Here is a 22,936-nt window from a genome sequence, read left to right on the forward strand (position 1 = left end):
GAGAGAGAGAGAGAGAGAGAGAGAGAGAGACATAGGGAGTCATATGACCTACAGCTCATTCCAGAGATAGTGAGCGCTCACTCTATGCTCCCACCTATTATTACACCAGAGCGTGCGGCGGATGTGTCACAACGCCGTCAGAGGACTCTGAACAGATTTTTGGGACCTTGATTATAATTACTATCACTGAGGGACAATAACAATATATCAGGTGAAAGCAGCTGAGTGACAATGCCGGAGGAGAAAGGTAATAATGACCTCTAATCACCTTTAATTAGCTATGCATGGTGTGTTCACCTGCTAGAGAAAGAAGACAGCTACCTTAAGAAGAGTTCATCTTTAACCACCGTTACAGATAATAATGTCAATGTGTTTGTGTTTAAAGCACGTGTGTGTACCTGCAGCTAAACAGGCCTCCTATTATGTAACCTCAGAGAGAAGCGTATAGCACTTTCTGTTGGAATACGGTGTGCGAATGCGAAAGACAACAACAAGCCTGTGGTAGCAGGCTGAATGCTTATGCTGCAGGTTGATATGCTGCCTGCCTGCAACATCCCTGGCAACAACAGTGTTGTCTTGGTCCCCTGCCTGCATCTCTAACATTGGGAGCTCAGCCACTTGGGCTGCTTACAAAGGGGGTAAGGGCCAGTTATGAAGAAGAAATCATTATGATATTCCTATAATGATTTGGAGTGTGTCTTTGGTATGAAATAATACGGACATAGTGACCTTTTAGGGACTTAATGATTCCATAAATGATCCCATAATTTTCCAGTGCTGACTCATAGTTTGCCATAAGTGAGTAAGTGTTGTTGTAGAGAATGAGGTACACTGGTTATATTATATTTATACGATTGTGTATTTACAGTCACAGTGAACAGCAAATGTACTCAAATTTCAAATGTTCAATTACTTATTATTCAGCATTTTTGCCTTTACACCTTTGCAGGTTAAACATCACTAGCTCGACAGAACTAGGCTAGTCAACCAGCGCTCCAAATGGCTAGTTCAGACAATAGCAGTTTTAGTCACCAGTATGCAAGCAAGGAAATATGTTGTAGCAAATGTTGTAGGGGATATAGAGCAAACACTTCATTTTCTTTCTGCAAGGTCAATGAAAGAAACCCAAAATGAGAAAGTGACACCCAGAAGCTAGCAGCAGCTCGCCTAGTTGGATGGGGTGGGGTAGTAAGCCAAATTAAGCTAAATTTAACATCCATGTTGTGTTTCATTCTCTTATTTTATCCATCCATCCATCTGTCCGTCTGTCCATCCATCCATCCATCCATCCATCCAAGGTCACAGTTGACTGGACCCTATCCCAGCTGACATTGGCGAGAGGCAGGGTACACCCTACAAGTTGCCAGCTCATCACAGGGCTGATAAATAGACTCTCATCTTTTATGTTTTTGGCTCCATTTTAACCAATGTCATATTTTTCTCTGTTTAAAAATGAAAAATACTAGAATAAAATATAAATACATGTACGTCAAATTTAGGCTTTAGGTTTTTGAGTAAATGTATTTTCCACAACCGACTGACCGTACTGTCGGTCCTCGTCAACACGACACAAATATTTCCAAATTGTTAAAGCTGATCCAATTTGAAGCAGCACTGAGGAGGATTTAGTAGCATCTGGTAGTGTATTTGCTGATTGCAACCCCCTTGCCTCACCCTCGACTTCCTAGCATGGGAGAAAAACTGGTTGCAAAACTTGTGCGTGACCTGCTGCATCTGTAGATATAAAACACTCATTCTAAGGTAATTTTGAGTTATTTTCAGGTGATTATATACTAATGAAAACTAATATTATATTAAAATAATAATATTATTACAAAATATTATATGTAATTTCAACCATATTCTGTAAAAAGAGCCTCCCAATTCTGTCACACTGGACCTTTAAATCTGTGTGTTGGTCTAAATTTGGGCCCATAACTGTGTTCTCTATAGAACGGGGAGGTGTGTGTGTGCGCCAGCATCACAATGTGACGAAGCTTGTAAAGTTTGGTGGTGAGGACATTCAGGCCACATACCCACAGGCACGCATAAACACACACACACACACACACACACACACACACACACTGGCCACGTGTTTCCAGACAGAAACACACATAATGAACAGAAGTATTCCAGCATTCAATCTTGTTCTACAGTAATTGAATTAAAACTAATGACCAACTAATGACTATATATAAATATAGTGTATGCATGAATATGCACTTACAGGTATCAGTCAATGGACACATGCATACAGTCATGCACACACACACACACACACACACACACACTTTAGGCTGTGTCTTAGCCAAGGACAGTGTATCCTGGGCGTGTGATGTAATGGCTGGCTGGTTGTCAGCAGTCAGAGCGACGCCCGTCACTATTCTAGACCTGCCAGTAAACAAACCCCCTGTGTGTCCGTCAGTTTACTAGCCCTGTTGACATTTTATATAGTTAAGAATCTAGAAAAGAAATGTATTTTATGATATTTAATTTCCTCCATTAATCATACAGCTATGAAATGCATGAAATGGCACGCAGTGGCAGCTTGAAAATGTTATCATGTTAATGTGAGAAGGATGAAGCTGGTATTATTCTATATTTCTGCCACTCAGGTTCAGAGCCAGAATGTGCCGTTCTTTCTCATAATGGTCTTCGGCACACAACCCCTAAACTCACTGCTTCCTACCATACAGACATAAATCTTCCATAACAAGTCACAGATGTATAGTTTCATTGTTTAAAATGGTTCAGTAATTTCCTAAAACAGCTGCTCGCCGTTTTTTACCAAAATCCTCAAAGAGTGAATAGAATATGTTGGGGATTATTTTCAGTGGCGGATTTGTTGCTCCGGTGAGTATTTGGGGCAGCAGGACTGTGTACTGGCATTGTGTCTAAATAAACTTGTGTGTGTGTGTGTGTGTGTGTGTGTGTGTGTGTGTGTGTTTATTGTAATGAAGGAACATGTCACACAGTGCAACACTGTGGATCTTTGATGTGTTTTTGGACAACAATGAAGCTCTGATGATGGCACAGAGGAATGCGACATGGAAAATAGTGAACACGTGTTGCCAGGCAGAAACAGAAATGTATTGCATGGGAAACTCTGCTTAGTAAGGTATAGATTTTACCTTTCAGCATCATGTACATGGATACATTTGTCCAAACTTGGTTCTAAGATTAACTCCGAAGAGTTTGACAGTATTTCTAAAAGTGGAACAGATATTAGATGAAGGACGTTACGCAGGTCATTAAAATGTGTAAACCTCTTAGATGTCAGCTGAGGGGCAGGCAAAATTTACTTTGTGTTTGACACTTGAGGGCAGAGCAACAGGCTGTAAACAGAACAGTGACAGGGATGTAGCAGGTTTACCAGTTTCCTTTTTAAACATCCCGCAGACACAGAGGCTGATGAATGTAAACCCAGTAGTCACTCTCATTTGACCTGTTTTAGTCTCCACCAACAAACTGGTGCTCGCCAAGGTCTCCACCAACTCCTGAAAAGTATCTGTCTAAATGCTGCTAAATGTTCACCAGCAAGGGCAGCATGTCTGAAAGGAGGTTTGGCCGAGGAGGTAAAGTGGTCACAGTAACTGGAAGGTTCCTGTTTCAATCCCCGGCCCCTCCAGAGAGAGAGAGAGAGAGTATCGAAGTGTCCTTGTGCAAGACATTGATCCCCTAGCCTCTTCCATCAGTGTCTGAATGTGTGTGTGTGTGTGAATGGGTGAATGTTGGCATGTGTTATAAAGCTCTGTAGACGAATGCAGTTCATTTATCAGAGCTTTTTTTTCTCGATGAAAATACCGGCCTGCCGCCACTGAAAAGGTTGTTAAGAGCGATGAGAGAGACCGAAAACATTAAAGTTGCAGACTGTACAACCAAAACAATAAGCTGAAAGACACTACAGTGGGGAACTAATAGGGACTGCAGTTAATCCATCACTTAGAGTACCTCCTTTTATATTACTTATAGTCATTTGACCCATTTAAAAGTTATAAATATTAATCAGTGCACCATTAAAACCTAGTATTCTTTAGTTTAATGCATTTATATTGAATTAAATTCTCACGTAGTAGGTGAATTATACCACAGTCGGAGTAATTGGATTCACTCTGGTCTCACTTAGTGACTGTTATAATGTGTCTTTGTGCACTCAAAAGTAATGTTCCGTGGATGTTGATAATGGCCTGTGTGTTTGAATCCAACTGCTGTTATACCAGCCTTTCTCCCTTAGGTGCTAAACCACCTTGGCATATGCCGGTGTTTTTGCAGCACCAGGCCTGCAGAAACAGCTGACAAAATGCTTCCTACAGAGGGGCTCTATTCATGAGTCATGGCGTTTCTCTTTGGGTTTGAAATGAATGGCCGGCAAGCACACGAAGCTCCAATCCCTCATTGTCTTTTTAGTCTTTCACTCCCTCCTGGACTCTGGACTTTGTGTTCCTTTCCAATGAGCCATTAAATTAGCAAAAGCATCCTTTATATTCATGTGTATGCACACACGCAGACACAGCTATTAGATTTTCTGATGGGTCACACCGTCTGTACTACAGTCACCTGATCCCAGCTATTATACAGCACTTTCACCTAGACGGGCTAATGATCAGAGTATCAGCTCGACTTTCTCTGTTCTTTTTCTTGCTTTGATGTTTTGCCATCTCATTGTCTCCATCTTTGTCCAAAAATGACTTTGGTCCCCAGGCTCGGTCTGAATTACTTCTTTGTCCTCCTGTCCTTGTTTCTATGTCTTTCTCTCTTCTGATACTTTGTCTGCAATTAAAAACTACAGGATGTGTCAAATCCTACATAGTGCTCAGCTGACATGATCACATAACAATTTTTATCATCAACATTTTGCCTCCAGTGGCAACATATTTAATAGCTCTCTACAGTAACTGTGGATGACAGTTGGTATGGTTTGGTCAAGATCTGAGAAAGATCAGTGTTATGGTTATTATTGTTATTGTATTGTTGTTATGCAAATGTTAATCGTCAGTCTATGAATGCCTTCTTTGTTACATAAAGGTCACACTATTTTCTGCATCTATGCTGAATGCTGACACTGGATGTGCATGTGGAGTTCATAGAGATATCGAGATGAATATTTGCTGGTTGCAGCTTCATTAGAGAGGCTAAAGAGAGGTTTTCTTATGGAATGCATGTGCGTTTTGTACAAGGGTGGCCTGTACTTGACTCCAAATTTTGTCTGTCAAATTGGATATGGCAGTTCAATGTGAAAATTCGACCAGTCATTCCTTTTCTTTTCAGTTCAGTGCCGCACTAAATTCCTGTGTCAGCCTCAGTCATAACCTGTAAGATTCTCGCCTTTCTTCGTCATCTGTGATGTGAAAACATCAGGTTTCCCCGCAGTCAGAGACAGTAGAGGACGTTGGACCACTGTCTGGCTCAAAACTGGTGTAGCCAACTTCACAGACTGATGGAGCAGAGTGCATCAAAGACTAGAGTTGCACTGGTGTCATGCTGCTGTGCATTTCTATTGCTTGTCTCCATTTCCATCACAGTTGATCATGTGGTTTGTGGTCATTTTGAGACTTGGTTTATAAAGTTCACAGCCTGCCATGCTGATACTCCTGCACTTCTCTGCGTACAGTGACAAAACTGTCAACTGAGTTGACTCGGGATCTTCTTAACTGACTGAAATCATTGACATTTTGGTGGCAGCTCCATTAAGATCATTGTCTTTTTGCTATGGGGCCCAAACTACTACGTAAATTACAAATATGGCTCAGGGATTTACTCCCATTCAACCACAAGGGCATTAGGCCTGGCATGAGTCTGCCTTCCAGTTCATGCCCCAGGTTTTGGATGAGGTTAAGGGAATCAGGGATCTGTGCAGTTCAGCCAAGTTCTTCCACAGCAAACTGAGACTTTGCTTTGTGCACACAGGCATTGTCATGTTGAAACAGGAAACAGCCTTCCCCAGACCACAAAGCTGGAAGCACATTATTTCACATAATGTCACTTTATGTTGTTGCATTGAGATTTCTCATAATTCAAATTAAGAGGCCTGGACCAAAGTATGTAAACAGTATGTCAGAGATGCAGATCCAATTCCGACCTTTTCCCAATAGCTTGCTGAAATTATATTATGGCATTTATGCTGATTAGTCCTGTGTTTTGACTTGAGGCAACTACGTAGAAATGTTCCAGTAGAGCCAGCTGCAGTACCACGTGGGATCATATCTGTAGGCAGTCTTTGTCATCCACGTGGAAGAAATATTCACTGAGTCATCTGTCACAGGAATTTCAGGAATCATATGTTTCCACACAATGACCATATTCATTAGAAAGCACACTAGTTGCCGTTTATTGATTTGCTTTGGATCACGATTGAAAATTCTCATTTAATTAATTAATGTTCTGCTTACTGGTATTATAAATAGATTTACTAGTATAAGTAGTGGTAGTTTTGGTAGTGGCATCATTCAGGAAATGAGTTAACTTGGTTCATTAACTACACCTCTGTTTATATGACATGCCCTTGTCTTTATAAGGACTGAGTCAATGAGAGTGCACTGGTGTCATCTGCCAGGGAGGTCAGAGGTCAGCTTTTTGTCGTGCTTGATCTCTGGGTCAGAGGTCACATGCTGTTCTGGTCAGGTTGCATCCGTGACCGGCCGCACAGGTGGATGTCAGAGCTTGAAGAGGAGAAGAGATATCATAATTCATAATGTTTAGTTTGTGTGTATCTATAGTCATAGCTAAGTTATTTTAACTAGTAGAGACTTCTCTGCTCCTTTTTCCTGTTTGTACTGCAGAACTTATATTCTTATATGCTCTGTTCATGTCTTTTTTCTTGGCATCTTGGCTGGGTGAGATAATGAAGTGAGTTTTCTGTTGGAATGAGACAGGAAACTCTTAGGCAGTGAAATAATGGCTACACAAAGGTAAGGCCAGGTGTCAGCAGGCTCTTAAAAAGTCTTCACATGTTGTTAGTCATATTATTGGGATGTAAGACCTTAAGAGGATGTGAATGCAGCCAATAAAAGTCTTTTAAGTCTTAAATGTACTTTAATAGGTCTTTAAAATGTTGCACGTTCTCTCGATGTTGTGTTCCTAGGCTGAAACCTGCCATTCATGCACTTTTGTCTGGAAAGGTATATTTTGGATGGGTCATTGATTGCAGGCACCACTTTGGTTGAGGCTGTAGGAGTTGTAATCCATTACATTTATTGAGGGCATAATCTTTGAAAATGATCTTATCTCTATGATAATCTATGCCAAATGTATTATTCTGGCCTCAAATTATTCCAGGACTATTTTTCTGGAAATGTACTGAAGCTCCCTTAGTAAAGTTCCAGTTCATTGCAACACATAAATAGTTGTGTCATAACTTGTATGGTATTATATATATTAACGGTTTTATAATTTATATTATAATTCATAAAGTTCTATATTCATATTTACCAGTAGGTAATACTGTGTTACCCACCCTATAATAGTTAGAGTACTTTATTAATTACCCAAACCAAAGAATATTCTGGCTTTTTCATGAAATTAAGTAGAACATGCAATCTACATGTTTTGGAGTATGTTCATGTGTTTACTCATAAGAAAGTGAAAGTCCCCAAGGTCAACAGATCGGCCACCACAAAGTAGTCCTGCTGTGGTAATGTGATCATTTTGATCCCCTGCCCGCCTCTGCAGATGGTTCACACCAGGAATGTTGCACCATGGGATCCCCGTGAGTTGAGGGAACACTCTATTTTTAGGAGGTGCAGGAGCATGGCCTCTTGAAAAGCCATTTGAGATAAAAACCTCCTGTGTGTTCCACTGTGTAGTGTCCCATAGTTCCTTATTATATGTATATATTATATGCAAATTAAAAGCCTTTTCTTGTTGACGCAAGTCGATTTAGTTGCTATTTGTTTCTCTCACTGTTTTCAGTGTGATATGAACTTTGCTTTGGAAGTTCTCAATTTCAATCTCACTAGCAACATATACTCATTTTAACTATCCTTAAGCAAAACACTAAATGTGTACCATCTCATTTTTGTCAGAGACCTGAATAAAAAGTAATTAAGTAAATAAATGTATGAGTTTTCCTTCGTAATGCACCAGGCAGAGATGTTATATGTCTATACTTTGTAACCACATGCCTATGTTTGGGCAGTTGTATGGTACACGTGTGCAGGTGGTAAGCTGCAAACCTCCATCAATGGTCAGTGTGTGTGTTCCCAGAGGCTTCCAGTGGTGTGACTGTATGCAGCACAGATATGTAGTGATGCATTGCTCAGATAGCTGCCTGCCTGGCTGCGACCTTTGGGACAACGGCATCAGTAGTGGCCGTTAGCCAGAGAACAGACACCAGAAAAGGCTGATTGATGATATGGACAACTGTGCCTGGAGAAGACAGGACACTGGCGGGGGTAGGGGCGGCTGGGAGGGGGAACGACATGCTGCATGCTGCTCTGCACCACAAAGTCACTCTGTCCTCCATCATAGAAATGAAAGTCATTACTGCCTTATGTCACCTATATTCAACTGGATTATTTCCACTTCCTACTTCCTCGGTTTAGTCTCTCTTGCCTCATTTTTTCCAGAAAACTGTCTTCAATCTTTATGGGCACAGAAATGTTAGGTCATTCAGGTCTGAACCTTTGACCTCTCAACTACGAGTTGCTTGCAGGGACAGAGATTAGCTGGTTTAAAATATTCCATCGCCACATAGGTGTACACTTTTGGATCCACTCACAGTTTTAATGATTCTACTGCTGGTGACTTGTTGCACCTTCTACCATACTGTAGAAAGTGCTGGTGATGCAAATGCATTCAGGTAGATTTATACCAGTGTTGCATAGAAAACAAGCTACTATGCCTGAAGCAGGAAAACAAGTGGGCACCACCCAGCTAGAAGAAACACTGGACTTGTTGGGGTCACAGCAGGGAAATTGGTATCGTTCTCTCCTGGTGGGTCTGCCCTCCAACTCCGAAGAGGCAAAAAGATAGATTGCTACCCTGATTACTTGGAATTTTTAAATGCCTGAAGGACAAAGATAAAGCCCACTGCTCTCCCAAGAACCTTAATGACATGAAAGAGCAGCAATTTTACAAGAATTGAGCTGACTACTCATTATTCATTTTGTCAGCTAACTGTATCAAATATAGACAGCCATAAACTGCTCACCACTCTCCCACTGACAGATGATTGGACCTTTATCACAGACGACTACAACTGTCTTAGTTACTGGCTGAATGTCTGGAACAACTTGCTGCATTCTACATCTGGCCCAAAAGATCATCTCCTGTCTCCTCTTCATCTCCGCCCTCCTCCTCTATTTGCTGTTTGTAGAGGAAGTAAAGACACTGGATCCCCCCCAACAGGTGCAAGGGTGCAGCAATGCATGCTGGGTCAGGTCAGGAGGCAGAACCCTTCCCGGCTCCCCTGTGACTACCAATCCCCGCTGCCTACCCTCCTCCCAAATCTTTCCTCCTTTTTAGACTGTTGTCTTTTCCAGATGGTTGCAATCAACTTGGTCTCAGACCTTTTTCTTTACGAGGACTCAAGACTTTCCCCTCCTAAATTCTTCTCTTTATTGGTTAGCATGCCCACATGTACACTCAACACGGGTAGCTTCAATAAAGCCGCACCTCCTACCAATAGTAGAATCTAGGCAACAGTGTCCAAAATCCCTCTTCTTCAGTTTGAAAGTCAGCACATTTTCAGGTCAGAGATCAGATTGTAATCTAGACATATGGACTAAATGAAAGCATCTCTGTGGATTTTAGAATGATCCAAAGAAAACTTCATGAAGAATTCCCCTTTTCTCTATATTTTGATTATATTTGCTGCCCTCAAGAACATTTGGGATCACAAAGGTACATTTTTCCATTTTCAATTTGAATAAAAATCTGATTTAGAAATTAGATTTAGGCCAAACTAAATAAAATGATGGAGGGTTATCACCCTAAAGAGATCTAAGGAAGTTCGTGAGGCTTTGTTTGTCTTGGGCACACAGACACATTCACACACCCTACAAAGCTGAAAATGGTTTGGTTCCCCATGGCGGGTAGAGGTCCTTGTAAAACTTGTTAAAGAATGTGTTGCTCCCGTAGGTCTGGAAAGACTGGTGGCTGTTTTTACTCTCCTGTCATGTATCCTCAAGGCAAGCAGGTCACAGATCGTCAAGTGCTTCTTTTTTATGCTTTGTTTGTGTGTATGTTTCATCCATAAACCAGCTACACCTTGTAATGTGCTACCCAGTTACCTTAACTTCTTCCAATGGGCCCACTTTTTCAGCATTAAGATGTCAATTATTTTTGACATGGCTTTAGGCAAAGTATAGTGTCCAAGTTTAAGGTAACTTTAATTTGTATTTATTTTGTAGCTTTGACTCGTACTCGTACATCCTGTTAAATCCATCATGAGTCTTCAGCCACAATGAGGGTTTCAAATCTAAAAGGGTTGATGTGGCCAGTCTGACCAAAAACAAAGTGATTTACTTTGATTTACTCTTCAGTCTAAACTTTATAGTGAGAAAAGTGTCAAAAGTGTGTGTTACATTGTAGCTTTAACTTAATTGAAGTCAAAATATTGGGCCAATAAAACACCCAATAAACACCAACAATTGGGAAAACCTGAAACAAGTATAACGTCCACCAGAAAAAGTTCTTGGTGAGTTTCCAGAAAGCAGTACTCTTTGGCTCACAGCTATTACCCCTACGTTTTCTTCTCTCCCTGTCTCTTTCCCTAAATCAATTCATTTGATGAACTTCTCTTTCCAAGCCGAATTACCGGTAACCATGGAGGCCTGATGAAACCGGTCTGATGACATGAATGTTTCCTGTGAACACAAAGGGCCTTTTACTCAGCTGATGCCCCAGTCAGTATAAAGGCTGATCAGTATGTGAGCATGTTTTGCCGGGGTTATGATGAAAGGGCAAGATCTACTGATAATACTGTTAGAATGGAGATGTTAGGCTCTCACACTTGCATTAGATACTTCAGGTGTGTTGACGTGCTCCATTGTTTTTCATTGCTGCTGTTGACGGAATTTTTCTTGGCACAAACCCTTCTTCCCATGTGGAACAAAGGAGAGTAACTGCTTGGGAAGTGACTGGGAGCTGGTCAATGTTATGACGTTCATCCAGCATCAGTGTTTATTTAGACTTTCTAGGTTTTCTAATGTTTGTGTATGACATCTATCCTCACCTTGTGGGTGCATAAACCTGTCTACTCAATTACATTGTGGGGACTGACTGACCTTATGGGGACAAAAAGCTGGTCCCCACAACATAAATCATTCAAATTTACAGTTAAGTGGGTTTAAGGCTTATGTTGGTTGGGAGTGTGGCTATGGGTTAGACAGTGGTTATAGTCTCCAGGGAATGAATGTAAGACACTGCAGTGTCCAAGTAAGTGACGGAAGTTTGGGCATGTGAGTGAGTAATAAAAAGTCTGATGTGACATTCTAAGTCTTTGTTTCTGTATACTCTATTTGAAAATTATAAATATACTTAATAATAATGCATCATTCACCTGTGCTGTTGGTAGACCTTAAAAATGAAGAGTGCAGATGAAGATGGAGGTGGAACTTATGGGACAAAGACTTAAATTTAAATATAACATCAAAAGTTGACTGCACTGTCTGGTGGATACCTGCAAGATCTATCACAAAATTCAACAAATTAGTGTCAGTGTCAGTTTGGCTTCTTATGTCTACCTTATATCAATACTGCAATAAGATGTAAAATGGTCTTCTCCCTGTCTGTCTCCAGTGTTTCAGCAGCAGGCTGTCCACAGCCCTCTGGAGCAGCCGAAGCAGAAGCAAAAGCAAGGAGGAGGAGGTGGACCTATCCCCTGTCAGAACTGTGGGAAGCCCTGCAAAGGAGAGGCGCTCCGGGTCCAGAACAAACACTTTCACATCAAGTGCTTTGTGTGTAAAGGTATGTAACGACAAGCTATCAACTCTCACCTCTACACTGTCACCCAATTTCCCACAACTCTCACAACCTCATCGATCATCAAGACAGGACATCTGAGCAACATAAACACACACTCTGGAGGAATTTTCTAAGGATGTGTAGGATGTTGAAATTTCTCATTTGATGCTATAAAAAGAGGCTTTCACAGACGTGGATGGATAGGCTGTGGCTCTAAATGACGTCACTAGCACAAAACGGCAGCATCCGTATCCAGGATATTTTTATTATATTTTATTTTGGTACAGTGGGAGGAAGTGGGAGGCATATCCTTCATCTTTATACAGTTAATGTCTTTTGGTTATTTCGCACCATTGACTAATGTGCTAACCTTTGAGAGGACAGAGAGCTGGGGTGAGTCTAATGCAGGAAAAGCTATTATACTGTAGTTTGTAACTTTTGGTTTGACGGTACAAACAGATCTCAAATTAACTGCGTCAGCTTATCGCTAACATTTGAGTTACCAAACTTGTTAACCAGTCAGCTGACAATTAGCTGTCCAACTCGCTTGGAGAACTATCGTGACTGACTAGTGCTATCATATACCGTAGCTTATCATCTACAGTAGCTCACCAGCTGGGTGTTGTCACTACCTCATCAAACTTTAGCACTACCTATGTTGCGAGGATGCATGAATCGCCTTCACTGTGACACTTTCTGGTATGATCAGGCCCTTATATTATTGATAGTCTAATTGAATTTAAAGGGAATTCAACTATGAGTAAATACGAACAAGAGGCCACTGTCATATTAATCTTCATTATTGTAAAGTCATTTGTGATTATTGAGCATTAAGAGCGAATGACTAATTGGACAGTTGAGTCTAATCAATTACAGAGATAGGTGTGGGTTACATTGTCTGTGTGTATTTTGGTTGTTTGTGCATGTGTGTGTATGTGAGAGGAGATTGGTGTGTGTGTGTGTGTGTGTGTGTGTATTTCTGGGTGGGTGGCTGCAAAGTGTCAGATACTTGAAATGTGAGTGTGTTCTATATGTGTGTGCGGTTGTGGGCGGGTGTGGGATTTTTTCTTCTTTTCATATGTGACTGCACTTTATAGGAGTGTGTGCATGAGCCCCTCCCAGCCCAGACTCAGCACGAGTCTTGTGTCAGGCCGCTGTTGTTGTCAACACACACTCGGTTGCCGGGTTACCAGCAGGGTCTCTACAATGTCGGCAGCTTCCTGGACTTTATCGCCTTTCTTATGCTGACCAGCAGACTGTCTGAACATTCTACAGCCACCACCTCCTCACCCCCCATCTTTAACTCTTATGCACAAGGGATGAGGGAGCAGGGTGTGTGCAAAGCCGCGATGCATTAGCGATGTTGACATAAGTCAAATGCAGTTAATGATCGGGCCTATTTGAGCATGATCTTGGACCGCATTTTCATAGTTTTGGCCATCGTTCCTAGCCATAATAACAACATTGTGCACTCATGAAGTTAATAGTGAAGATCTGGGAATGTGGTGACATCACTGAAAAGAAATTTGACAGGGTAATCAGACGAAAGTTATAGCTATAGCTCCTTCAACTCTTGAGAAAAGAGTAAAAAGATGTTACCTATTTAACTATATGATGTTTGCATCTGCTAGAAAACAGTATAAAATAATATAACATTGTAAGTAATAACAAGTAATAACATTGTCAGGATACTAGTATTTTAAACTTGTAGATCAGTTTGGTACTTTATATGCTATTGAATGTTCAATCATAAATGTGGTTTCATTAAAATATTGATACTTTTGACAACCCTAATCATGCATCCATCCATTTTCTTCTGCTTATCTGGGGTTTGTGGTAGCAGCAGGTTTTAGCAGGGCGTCCCAGACGTCCTTCTCCCCAGCAACACATTCCAGCACCTCATGGGCGATCCTGAGGCATTCCCAGGCTAAATAGGCTAAATTGTCCCTCCAGCGGGTTCTGGGTCTGCCTTGGGGTCTCCTCCCAGTTGGGCATGCTCGTAACACCTCCAAAGAAATGCGCCCAGGGGTGCTGGAACCACCTCAGTTAGCTCCTTTCAACTCCGAACTCCCCAAACCTAATCAGTAGTGCTCATATCTTGTTAGCCATCGTCAGTGATGGAACGTAAATAAGTAGCCATGCACGGTCCCTCTGTTTTAGGGAGTTTTACTGAGAAGTAAAATCATAGAGTTGGTTTCTTGTTTCTTTCTTTGTCAAGCTTCTGTTTGGCTGAAGAATAAACACCTGCTCTCAAATGTGTTGATGCTTTGACCACCACATAAGCACATAAGTCAACTGCAGTGCTTCTTCCCTAAGAGCAGGGTTGCTAAATGTATATACTTACAGCAACATTTGAGTGACATGATAAATGCAAAAGTATACCGTAGCTGCCTCACAAGCAGCAAATCCCATAAACATGCATCTGACACTGCAACTGCATTACAGTATTGCTGCTTACAGAGTTAACACACAAAACATATAACATATAACACACTCATTAACACAATAACACAGCTTTCACTTCTTTTTATTAATTGGCTCTTTCTTATTGAAGAGGTCTGATGAGTAGGCAACAACTTTAACCACAGTGTGTTGTTAATGAGTGAGCCTCTTATGCCTTACTAATTGAGTTTGTTTTTCTTTTCATGACAAGCTTTTATGTTTGAAATTAGCAAATTGTGTTGATTACACGCCTCGAGTCACACATACAAAAAAGTCATACAAATTCATCAGATGTTAATACTTGAAAGTCATTATTTGGCAGTAATTGGAGGTCATGATTAAAGGCACTTCTTCACAGGATGAAGTTATTTAGCCTGAAGTTTATTTAGGAGCGTAGGGCTGGTTAATTTAATGTCAGGCATTCAGGAGACCATGTAGATGCAACAGACAGAAGAGTTAGATAAGGAAGCTGCTCTCTCACACAGAAAACGCTTGGCTATTCCTCCTATCCATAAATCCAAGGCATCATTGCATTAATTGAATTTCCAACTAATTTGGGTTCTCAAAAGACTGATTATCCCAGCATTCCGAGGGTTGGGTGTGAGGTTGTGGTGGACAGTTTTCTATTAAAATGTCCAGATGTGGACTAACAGGAATCTGAAAGTTAGGGATGGAAAGAAAATAAACTATAGAAGGCTGAATGTGGCTCAGATTGCTACTTCTGCAGTTCAAACCTGAACATCAAAAAGATAAAAGGACATCTGACTCCAGGTCAGCAGCCAAGTTCAACACAGTATAGCGCTCGCTTAGAAGTTTGTGTTTTCTTTTAGCGCATGGATATCCGTTTATAATAAATGCAGTGAACCATCTTTTAGTCTTGGATTTGCGGACAATGCACACACACTGTGAAGGTCTAGCTCACATCCGACCAACTACACTCTATTAGAAAGACGTCAAGATTAACCTGGAAGAGAATCGAGCCCATGACCTCTGACTATATTGTATAAGTGCCAATTACAACCGCCTTGGGTGTTAGCCAGGAGGCTAACGGCGCCAGATCTGAAGTGAGGAACCGTCAACGCTCAGCTAGCAATGTGTAATTAACACCAAGCAAACCAGAGGACTGAATTAATGTGTGCTAATGTTAGCCTCTTTAGCGTTGGCCAGATATCAAGATAACTCTTGGGCTGCTAATAGTAAACACAGCGTTGGTGATTTTAGAAACATCTACACATTAAAATGAGTTTAAACATGACTGGATGAACCTGCTTGAGGGCCCCGGGGCTGCATTGACTCACTGCTTATGGTAATTTGATTAAACACAATGTATCTAGGTATATGCACCATGCAAAGGTAACTTTGCAAGACTCAACAGTCAAAGAGAAAATGGTAGCCTGAGTGTCTTTAGATTAAAGTCGAATCTGTTAGATTTAAATGGATCGAAGTGGGCATGGCTCAGTGAACACAAAACAAAGCAGAGCTGTACTGATAAGAGAAAGCTCTGACCAGAGTTTGTTTCCTCAGATAGTCCGGATCATTTGGTCAGGTGTGAAAGCTCATCTGAACTCTGGTGCGGACCAAACAAGCAGACTCTGGTCCGCCTGGAAATGTGGGTGTCGGTCCGCTTGCAAGTGCAAGTGGGGAAGCAAACGGACTATCCAGAGAACGAAAGATCAGAAAGCCAATTATTGAGCTGGGTTTTCTTCTTCATGGTGCTTTTTTTCTTCCTAGTCAGTGTAGCTGTTGTAACTGCATGACTGTACATGCCCCCAAGACAGCGACACTTACCTACAAAATGTGTCTTCATCATTTCCGTTGATAATACCGGTATTCTTCATTGGTATACCAGCAAGTCATCAGATTATCGCAGGCCATTAAAATCATAAAAAATGGGCTCTTTGGGAAGTAGCCCCAGGGTAGTTGCCCTATGACGCCAGACCAGCAGGGACCCCAAAGACCCCATATTTTGATTGAAATAGTCTAAATACAGTTTAAGTACACATATTTATTTCCCCTATTGACACCACTTTCTAATACACTATTTATAACACTATTTATAAAGGGTTCATATGTTAATTAATGCTAATTACAAGAATTTAATCAATTCTGATCAACACTTCATGAATTTAAATATTTCAATATTTTGAAGAATCTCAGCACTCGGTTTTTCCCAGTTGTCACTAAATTGTAAACATTTTCCAAATTTTTAATAGTTTAAAAAAAATATTTTAATAGTGTATTGGATTTATAATTGAACTTTTTTACACCACAGCCAACATGTGATATACTTGATAATAATCTTTCATTGCAGCTTTAAGCTTCGAAGCATTTGATGACTGATTTGAGGACTAACTGCTGTTTTCCTTGTTGCTGTCAACAGAAGCAGGCTGTGTGCTTTAGGAAGTGTGTTTTATTTAGGTACCAACTGTGCCTGTATCTATATATCCTGTTATGTCTGCTTCTCAGATGCCTTAAAACTGACACTGAGACACCATCAATAGCAGAAAGCTGCAGACAAAATGACCTGGCAAAACAACTTAGACAGGCGTTTAACTCTAATCTGTTTTTGCTTTCATGGAGGGCCCTGACATCATCCAAATAGCATTTAAATACAGCAGGGAGTACTGAAATGTGAAAATATGTGGTCTCGCCCTAGCTTACATGAATAATGATGAATGTAAAGTATATTTTCATTTATATCAGACCCTCGCTGTTATTTACGCCACAACAAGAACACACCCTCACAAACACAGGAGTGGTATCTTTTATTGCACTCCACTTGGCCTCTCTATAAAGCTGAAAATGGTTTTATTCATGAAGTAGGTGTAGTCTGCCAAGCTGGGGCGATTCTTTTTGCCACAATGTACGTCATTTTGGAAAAACAATAAATATGTCCAAGCTTTCTGCTTAAAGATACAGTTCATCTCTGCCTTGAGACAATAAATGTTACCTAGGATCTAACTTTGACTTTTACTCCAAATTCCTGATTTCTGATATCACAAAAAGTGGGTAGATTCAACAAACCGAGCTCATTTAGGTGTCATTATGTGATCTTTATCTGGGCCCCCTCAGACAGAAAAACAAAGTGTTTAATGGAATCTCTTCCAAGTGCTTTGGGGAACACTGTCTTAGTGAAATGATGAGGACTTTGGGCAAGAGAACTCTGGAAGCAACTAAACCTGCCTTAGAACTTTGGGCCAAAATCCGTCATTGCATTGATTTGGATGAAATCAAGGCCAGTATTAGTAGTAGCCCACGGGCAGCCATTTATATTTAATGGCAAAGAGGTTTAAGGTTATTATCTCCATCCTATCCCTGCCAAACAAGGATTGTCTTAAGTGCCTGAAGGTCTACATTTATTTCATACTTTGACACCTTATCATCCCTTTCTAAATGAAGACAGTGACATGTGTTTGAAAGGTCTGGAATTCAGTCCGTTTTCTTGTAATGGTTAAGGAATGTATTTCACCTGTATTTTAGCAGGTATGTCAAATATTTGAAAACATTGTGACTGTTGCGTGGTTAAATTAGGTTTTTCGACATAGTTCCTCTGCATATTAAAGATGCTAGATGTTGACTTTTATCTTTCATTGTACTTATTTCATGTTTCACAGTGCAATATACACTGTCTATATATTTCATATACAGTGTGACATTTTAGCTCTAAAACAGCCTTACTGATGATTTCCCAAAGTCAACTGACGTCGCAGTTCAAGTGAAATTATCTCTGAACAAAAGCCATATAAGAATACCAATGACGAAGCAAAGTCAAATCCCTTCCCTGGTGCCAGATAGGGATGTCGATATTTGATGATCCTGCAAAACCCTGGATTACTTGCATTTATATAGACAGAACACAATCTTTGATCTCCTGACTGAAAGTCATACGTATTACATCCCTGTCCACCAACCCAGCCTTCACATCCTTACTGTCCACCTCTCTACATAAAGAGCACACTACTTCCTGCAATAGCACTTAATGTTGGGTAACTTAGGATGTCAGAAAGTCATCCAATAGGTACTTTGTAGTAGGGGTGCTGGGTTTTCATCAGATAGGGTTAGCTCAGAGTGTCAAGCTCAATTTGTATGTCAAAATGGATGAAAAGTGCTCATAATGATCAAACTGCATCTTCTGATCAAGACCATGTCATATGGTTGAAAGCTGCGGAAAGCTGTCCCCTTTGGCGATCTTTACCTTGAGATTGTTTTGTCATCTACTGCTTTAAAGGTTTACAATGAACTGTCAAGCTGTCAAAGAATATTGTAGGTTGCCTCCAGAGGAATGTAGACAATTTACCTGAAGAAGATTGTAATTGTAGAACTCAGTCAGTAAACTTAAGGAAACAATGTTTATTGTGTGTAGTGAAATTACAGCTTTGACGCCATTTCATAAAGTCAGTCTTCCTTTGAGGTTTTGACAGATTTATGGATTGCATTGTTTTTCGTACAAAGACCCAGTCTGAGTGCGTTTCTTCCTGGAAGTCAGCTTGGTAAATAGATGCTGCTGGCCACATGTTGAAGTTCTGATGGTCGGATCAGTGGTGTTATAATAGCAGATGGTTGTGATGTTCTCAGTAGGGTGTTGGCTATTGGATTTGTCTCCTTCTTGGAAGCAGGCTGACCAGAACACAGCCAAGGGGGAAGTGTTCGGCATATGGCCAGGAGTGCTGACCTCACACATGTGTATGTGGGGAAGGGAAAGCATGCACACAAGGAGCTGAAAGGCAGTCTTTACATAGATGTCACATTGCGCAAATGATACTGCATGGGGATGATTATATTTTATTATATTAGGTTCATGGAATTGTCTGAAGCAGCTGTACGGGTTGTTCTAAATCAACTTACATAACTTACAATTGTTATTGTCATGTTTTTTCAATCTGTGTGAAAAGTTGCCCCTAGCAACTGCTACTGTTGCTTCTATGTTGACAAAAAATGGTTGAAGAGACAAATACATAACTCGAAAATGATTCACCCAATGGTCCAATAGAAACACCCATCAAATTATGACTTATTAGAACCTTTCCAATCTTCATATTATTTCATTTTTGTTTAATATATGTCATTTCACGTCCTCCTTGTTGTTTTCCAAAGGATTAGCAACATTTTGGGTTAGGGTTAGGGTTAGGGTGTGCGCTTTTTACCTCTGAATAAGATTAGATAAGGTAAGTTAAATAATCTGTTAATGACCTGTCCTGTTTCAGTCTAGTTTGTAATGAGAATGAACACAAAAAAATAAACTACAGAAATCCTCATAACTTCTCTCTCCTTGATCAATCCTCAGTTGATCTCAGAGGAAGTCAACACACCAGTGTGATATGAGATATAGCGTAGGCCAATGATTTTGACAATAGACAGACCTCCCCCGCCTATTGTCTCATTAGATGCCTGCTTGCAATTAAAGCCAGTGTAGAGGGAGTCTGGACCACTGTGAGCCTGTTTGACCTGTCAGAAGTATCGACCTTGAATTTAAATTTTTTTTTCTCTTTCATGTACAGTCCCATAAGCTGGTCAGATCGATGCCAGCAGTCTGAAGACTGTATACTCAAGGTCACGGAATGGACACGTTAATGACAACACCCTATCCACACCCCCTATCCTACCACACACAAACACACAAACACACACATAGATGGTGAGTCATTGTAAAACATGAGGTGCAGTCAAGGTCCCACATTCATAGCAGAAAGCACATAGCGCATGTATATTTAACCCAGCTCACGCTCACACACACACACATGCACACTGTTAGTCATTGTGAAACATGAGGTAGAGTCAAGGTCACACTCATGAAAGGACATAACACATCTATATTTTATATGACACCATGTTATGTCTGTAAATAATGTCTCTGGAGGTGTAGTGTGCTGGAAGTAGTGTACATTTTCCTTTGTCTTTTGCACATACACACGCACACACACACACACACACACACTAGGCTCTCTCACAGATGTGCCTTTAATTCTCTAAAGCGAGCTCTGGGCTGCTGATTGGATTAGGCCAAATTACATCTATCTTAGATGACATGCAAATTTTATTCATTTCATTCATTTGCAGGGTGTCCTCTTTTATATTTTCCTCCTCAGTGCAGGGCTAGTCTGTGCGTAGACACACTCACACATATAAATGAGCACTTCTGTGTGTCAGATAGATCTGTTATCATGTTTGTGGTACAATACTCACTAATCACTTACTATAAGCCAGTGTTAGATTAAAAAAAAAAAAAGGTTCAGTGTCTTAATTCAAGCACTCTTTCTGAAAGAAAAGAAACTTTTGCTGAAATACAATGGCCTAAAATTAAAACTGGCTACATTTTTATTTAAAACTGTAATTTTATTTAATTTTTATTTAATTTTTTGGGAATTTGGAGCCAGAACCTCACAACAAGTCAAAAATTTTGACAGCTGTAAAATATGGCTAACGTGTTAGCAAACTTTTGCCTGTGTGCATACAGGCACAGAGCAACATTAGCATATATTTGGACACTCTGAGCCTTTAAGTCGAATATTCACACTCTTGTAGCTCTGTTTTGGTCTCCACCAACTCCTGAGAAAATATGTAGTTCTTTAGCTGCTAAATGCTCCACTTTCTTTACAAGCTAGTCGCTAACTTTGTCTGCCATTTGTTGCTCTGCTGATAGTGTACAGTGCCTTTTGTCGAAGGGTGATGAGAGCCGCGAGACTGAACCAAAACAGTAAAAATTGCGGCTGTAAAACCAAAATTGGATGAAAGTTACAAAAGACTCATCATACACAAATGACTCATTTGACTATTTTCATATAAAATAATAGTAATATATTGATTAGTTCAGCTTTAAATCATAAATGAATCTAATCAAAGATAAAAAACAAAACAAAAACAAGGTTAGAAATCTAACGTTCAATAGTAGCTTTCTGTACTTGTCAGTTTCTCTATTTATGTTTGGTCCCAGACTGTGTTTTCCCTCGACTTTCTACATGAGTAAAAGAGATGCGCCATATTTTATTTACAAGTCACGACAGGGCAAATTTGTTGCACATCCACCCATTAATTGAGCGACTTCCTCACCAATTCTACACTCGAAGGAAAACAAAAAACAGACTTTGCGCTGAGATTCAACAGCACACTGATGTGCACATTCGCATTATGTAAGTGGCTTCATGGTGCATGAGATAAGCCTTCAGAGATGGAAGTAATCAGTTTCCTGTGAAGTAATCTGCCTTTCAGCCTTGGGAAATGTCGTAACAAAGCTAGTACTGCAGTGTAACCTTTATTCCTATCCCACATTGGAACCTGAGAAGCTCTTGTAATTATGTAAAATCAGAGTTGAGTTGAAGTGACACTTTATTTTTTTCCTCGTTCTGAAGTTCACATCATGTCCATGTTACTGGGATGTGTTATTACAGAAAGTCATTTAAGTATAGTGGCCTCAAAGAGCCAACAACCACCACCACCACCCACTACCACCACCCACCCAAACTTACACACACACTTCCTATCGTCACACATCTACAGTTCAAATGGTCAAACCTCTTGTGATTGATGGAAGTTTTATCTTGCTGCAGGCATGTAGCCCGACACATTCTGTTCTCCTCAGTGGAGTTCTCAGGACAAACCGAGTAATTAGCTGCATCATGATCTCATCCACCGACGGCCCAAGTGCACAGAGAACACACACACACCCTCTGTTGTCATGGAGATTGGAAATTGCTGCTTGAACATAACATTCAGTAGAATTTTTGAGTAGGGTTCAAGGCTGATCCTGATACTTTTGTAGTGCAGACACTGTTACTTTCACCATTTCTTTGCTGGATTGTTACTTTTACTCTTCAACTTGTATCCTGGTGATGGTTGAAAACCTTTTAGACACTGAAACTTTCCATTAAAGTCAAAAACAGAGGAAACATTTAATGCTCTCTGGAACTGGAGCGTGTCATTTATCAGCTCTGCCTGCAGTCTGTTTTTGAACTATTTCTGTCAGAGCAAACCAAAGTGAACTCCTCAGTCCTCATTCGATTAAACCCGATTCACTGACTTCCACATCCGGCTCTGCTTCATTTCTTCATACCTCTCTCTGCTTTTTAACACGTCCCACGTGAACGAGGGATTATAGAGGATGACGGATAGGAGAGATGAGAGCAACAAGAAAGGGATGACAGGAAGACAGATTTGACGGTCTCCATTAGCGATGACTGGCAAAAACTGAAAGAGCATCTTCTGTCTCCCGCTCACTTATGTAATGCACTCAGACACACTTTTTGATCTGCATTAGTTTGCCAGTAATTTGCCGTCCTCTGCAGTATATGCAGCGTGCTGCTGTAGAATCATATATGGTTGGGTTTGCTATCACTTTAAAAAGGATCTAATGCTTTCTGGTTGTGTTAGCTCTATAAATGATGAATAGGGCTCCAACTTGAGGCAACATATCGGCTCAGTTGCTGAGCTGCTTAAGGAACTAAGTTATAATACAGTAAGAAGAGGAGTCTATGTGCCAACTGGCACTGCAGGTATAAATATACAGGGATTGAAAGGCGAGCTGATGGGAAGTCACAATCTGGCCTCTGAGTGAGGATTTCTGTCTCCATCTCTTCTAGATCTCCATTTCTCT

General features: G+C 40.5%; 1 protein-coding gene across 11 annotated transcripts in view; it reads left to right on the forward strand.

The window, feature by feature from the left end:
- The window catches only part of ablim2 (actin binding LIM protein family, member 2), a 95,304-nt gene that overhangs the window by 22,527 nt on the left and 49,841 nt on the right, over positions 1-22,936 (forward strand). For 6 of the 11 annotated variants that reach the window (XM_019271017.2, XM_019271022.2, XM_019271020.2 and 3 more), the window contains exons 1-2: positions 37-247; positions 11,743-11,910. In XM_019271017.2, coding sequence (XP_019126562.1) covers positions 232-247; positions 11,743-11,910 — 184 coding nt within the window. In that variant the 5' untranslated portion in view covers positions 37-231. Of the gene's footprint in view, positions 1-36; positions 248-11,742; positions 11,911-22,936 lie in introns of those variants that run through there. The other 5 variants (XM_019271024.2, XM_010746047.3, XM_027287879.1 and 2 more) reach the window with 3 other exon arrangements.

This window comes from Larimichthys crocea, chromosome XIV (genome assembly GCF_000972845.2).
Source record: "Larimichthys crocea isolate SSNF chromosome XIV, L_crocea_2.0, whole genome shotgun sequence".
Taxonomy (NCBI): domain Eukaryota; kingdom Metazoa; phylum Chordata; class Actinopteri; family Sciaenidae; genus Larimichthys; species Larimichthys crocea.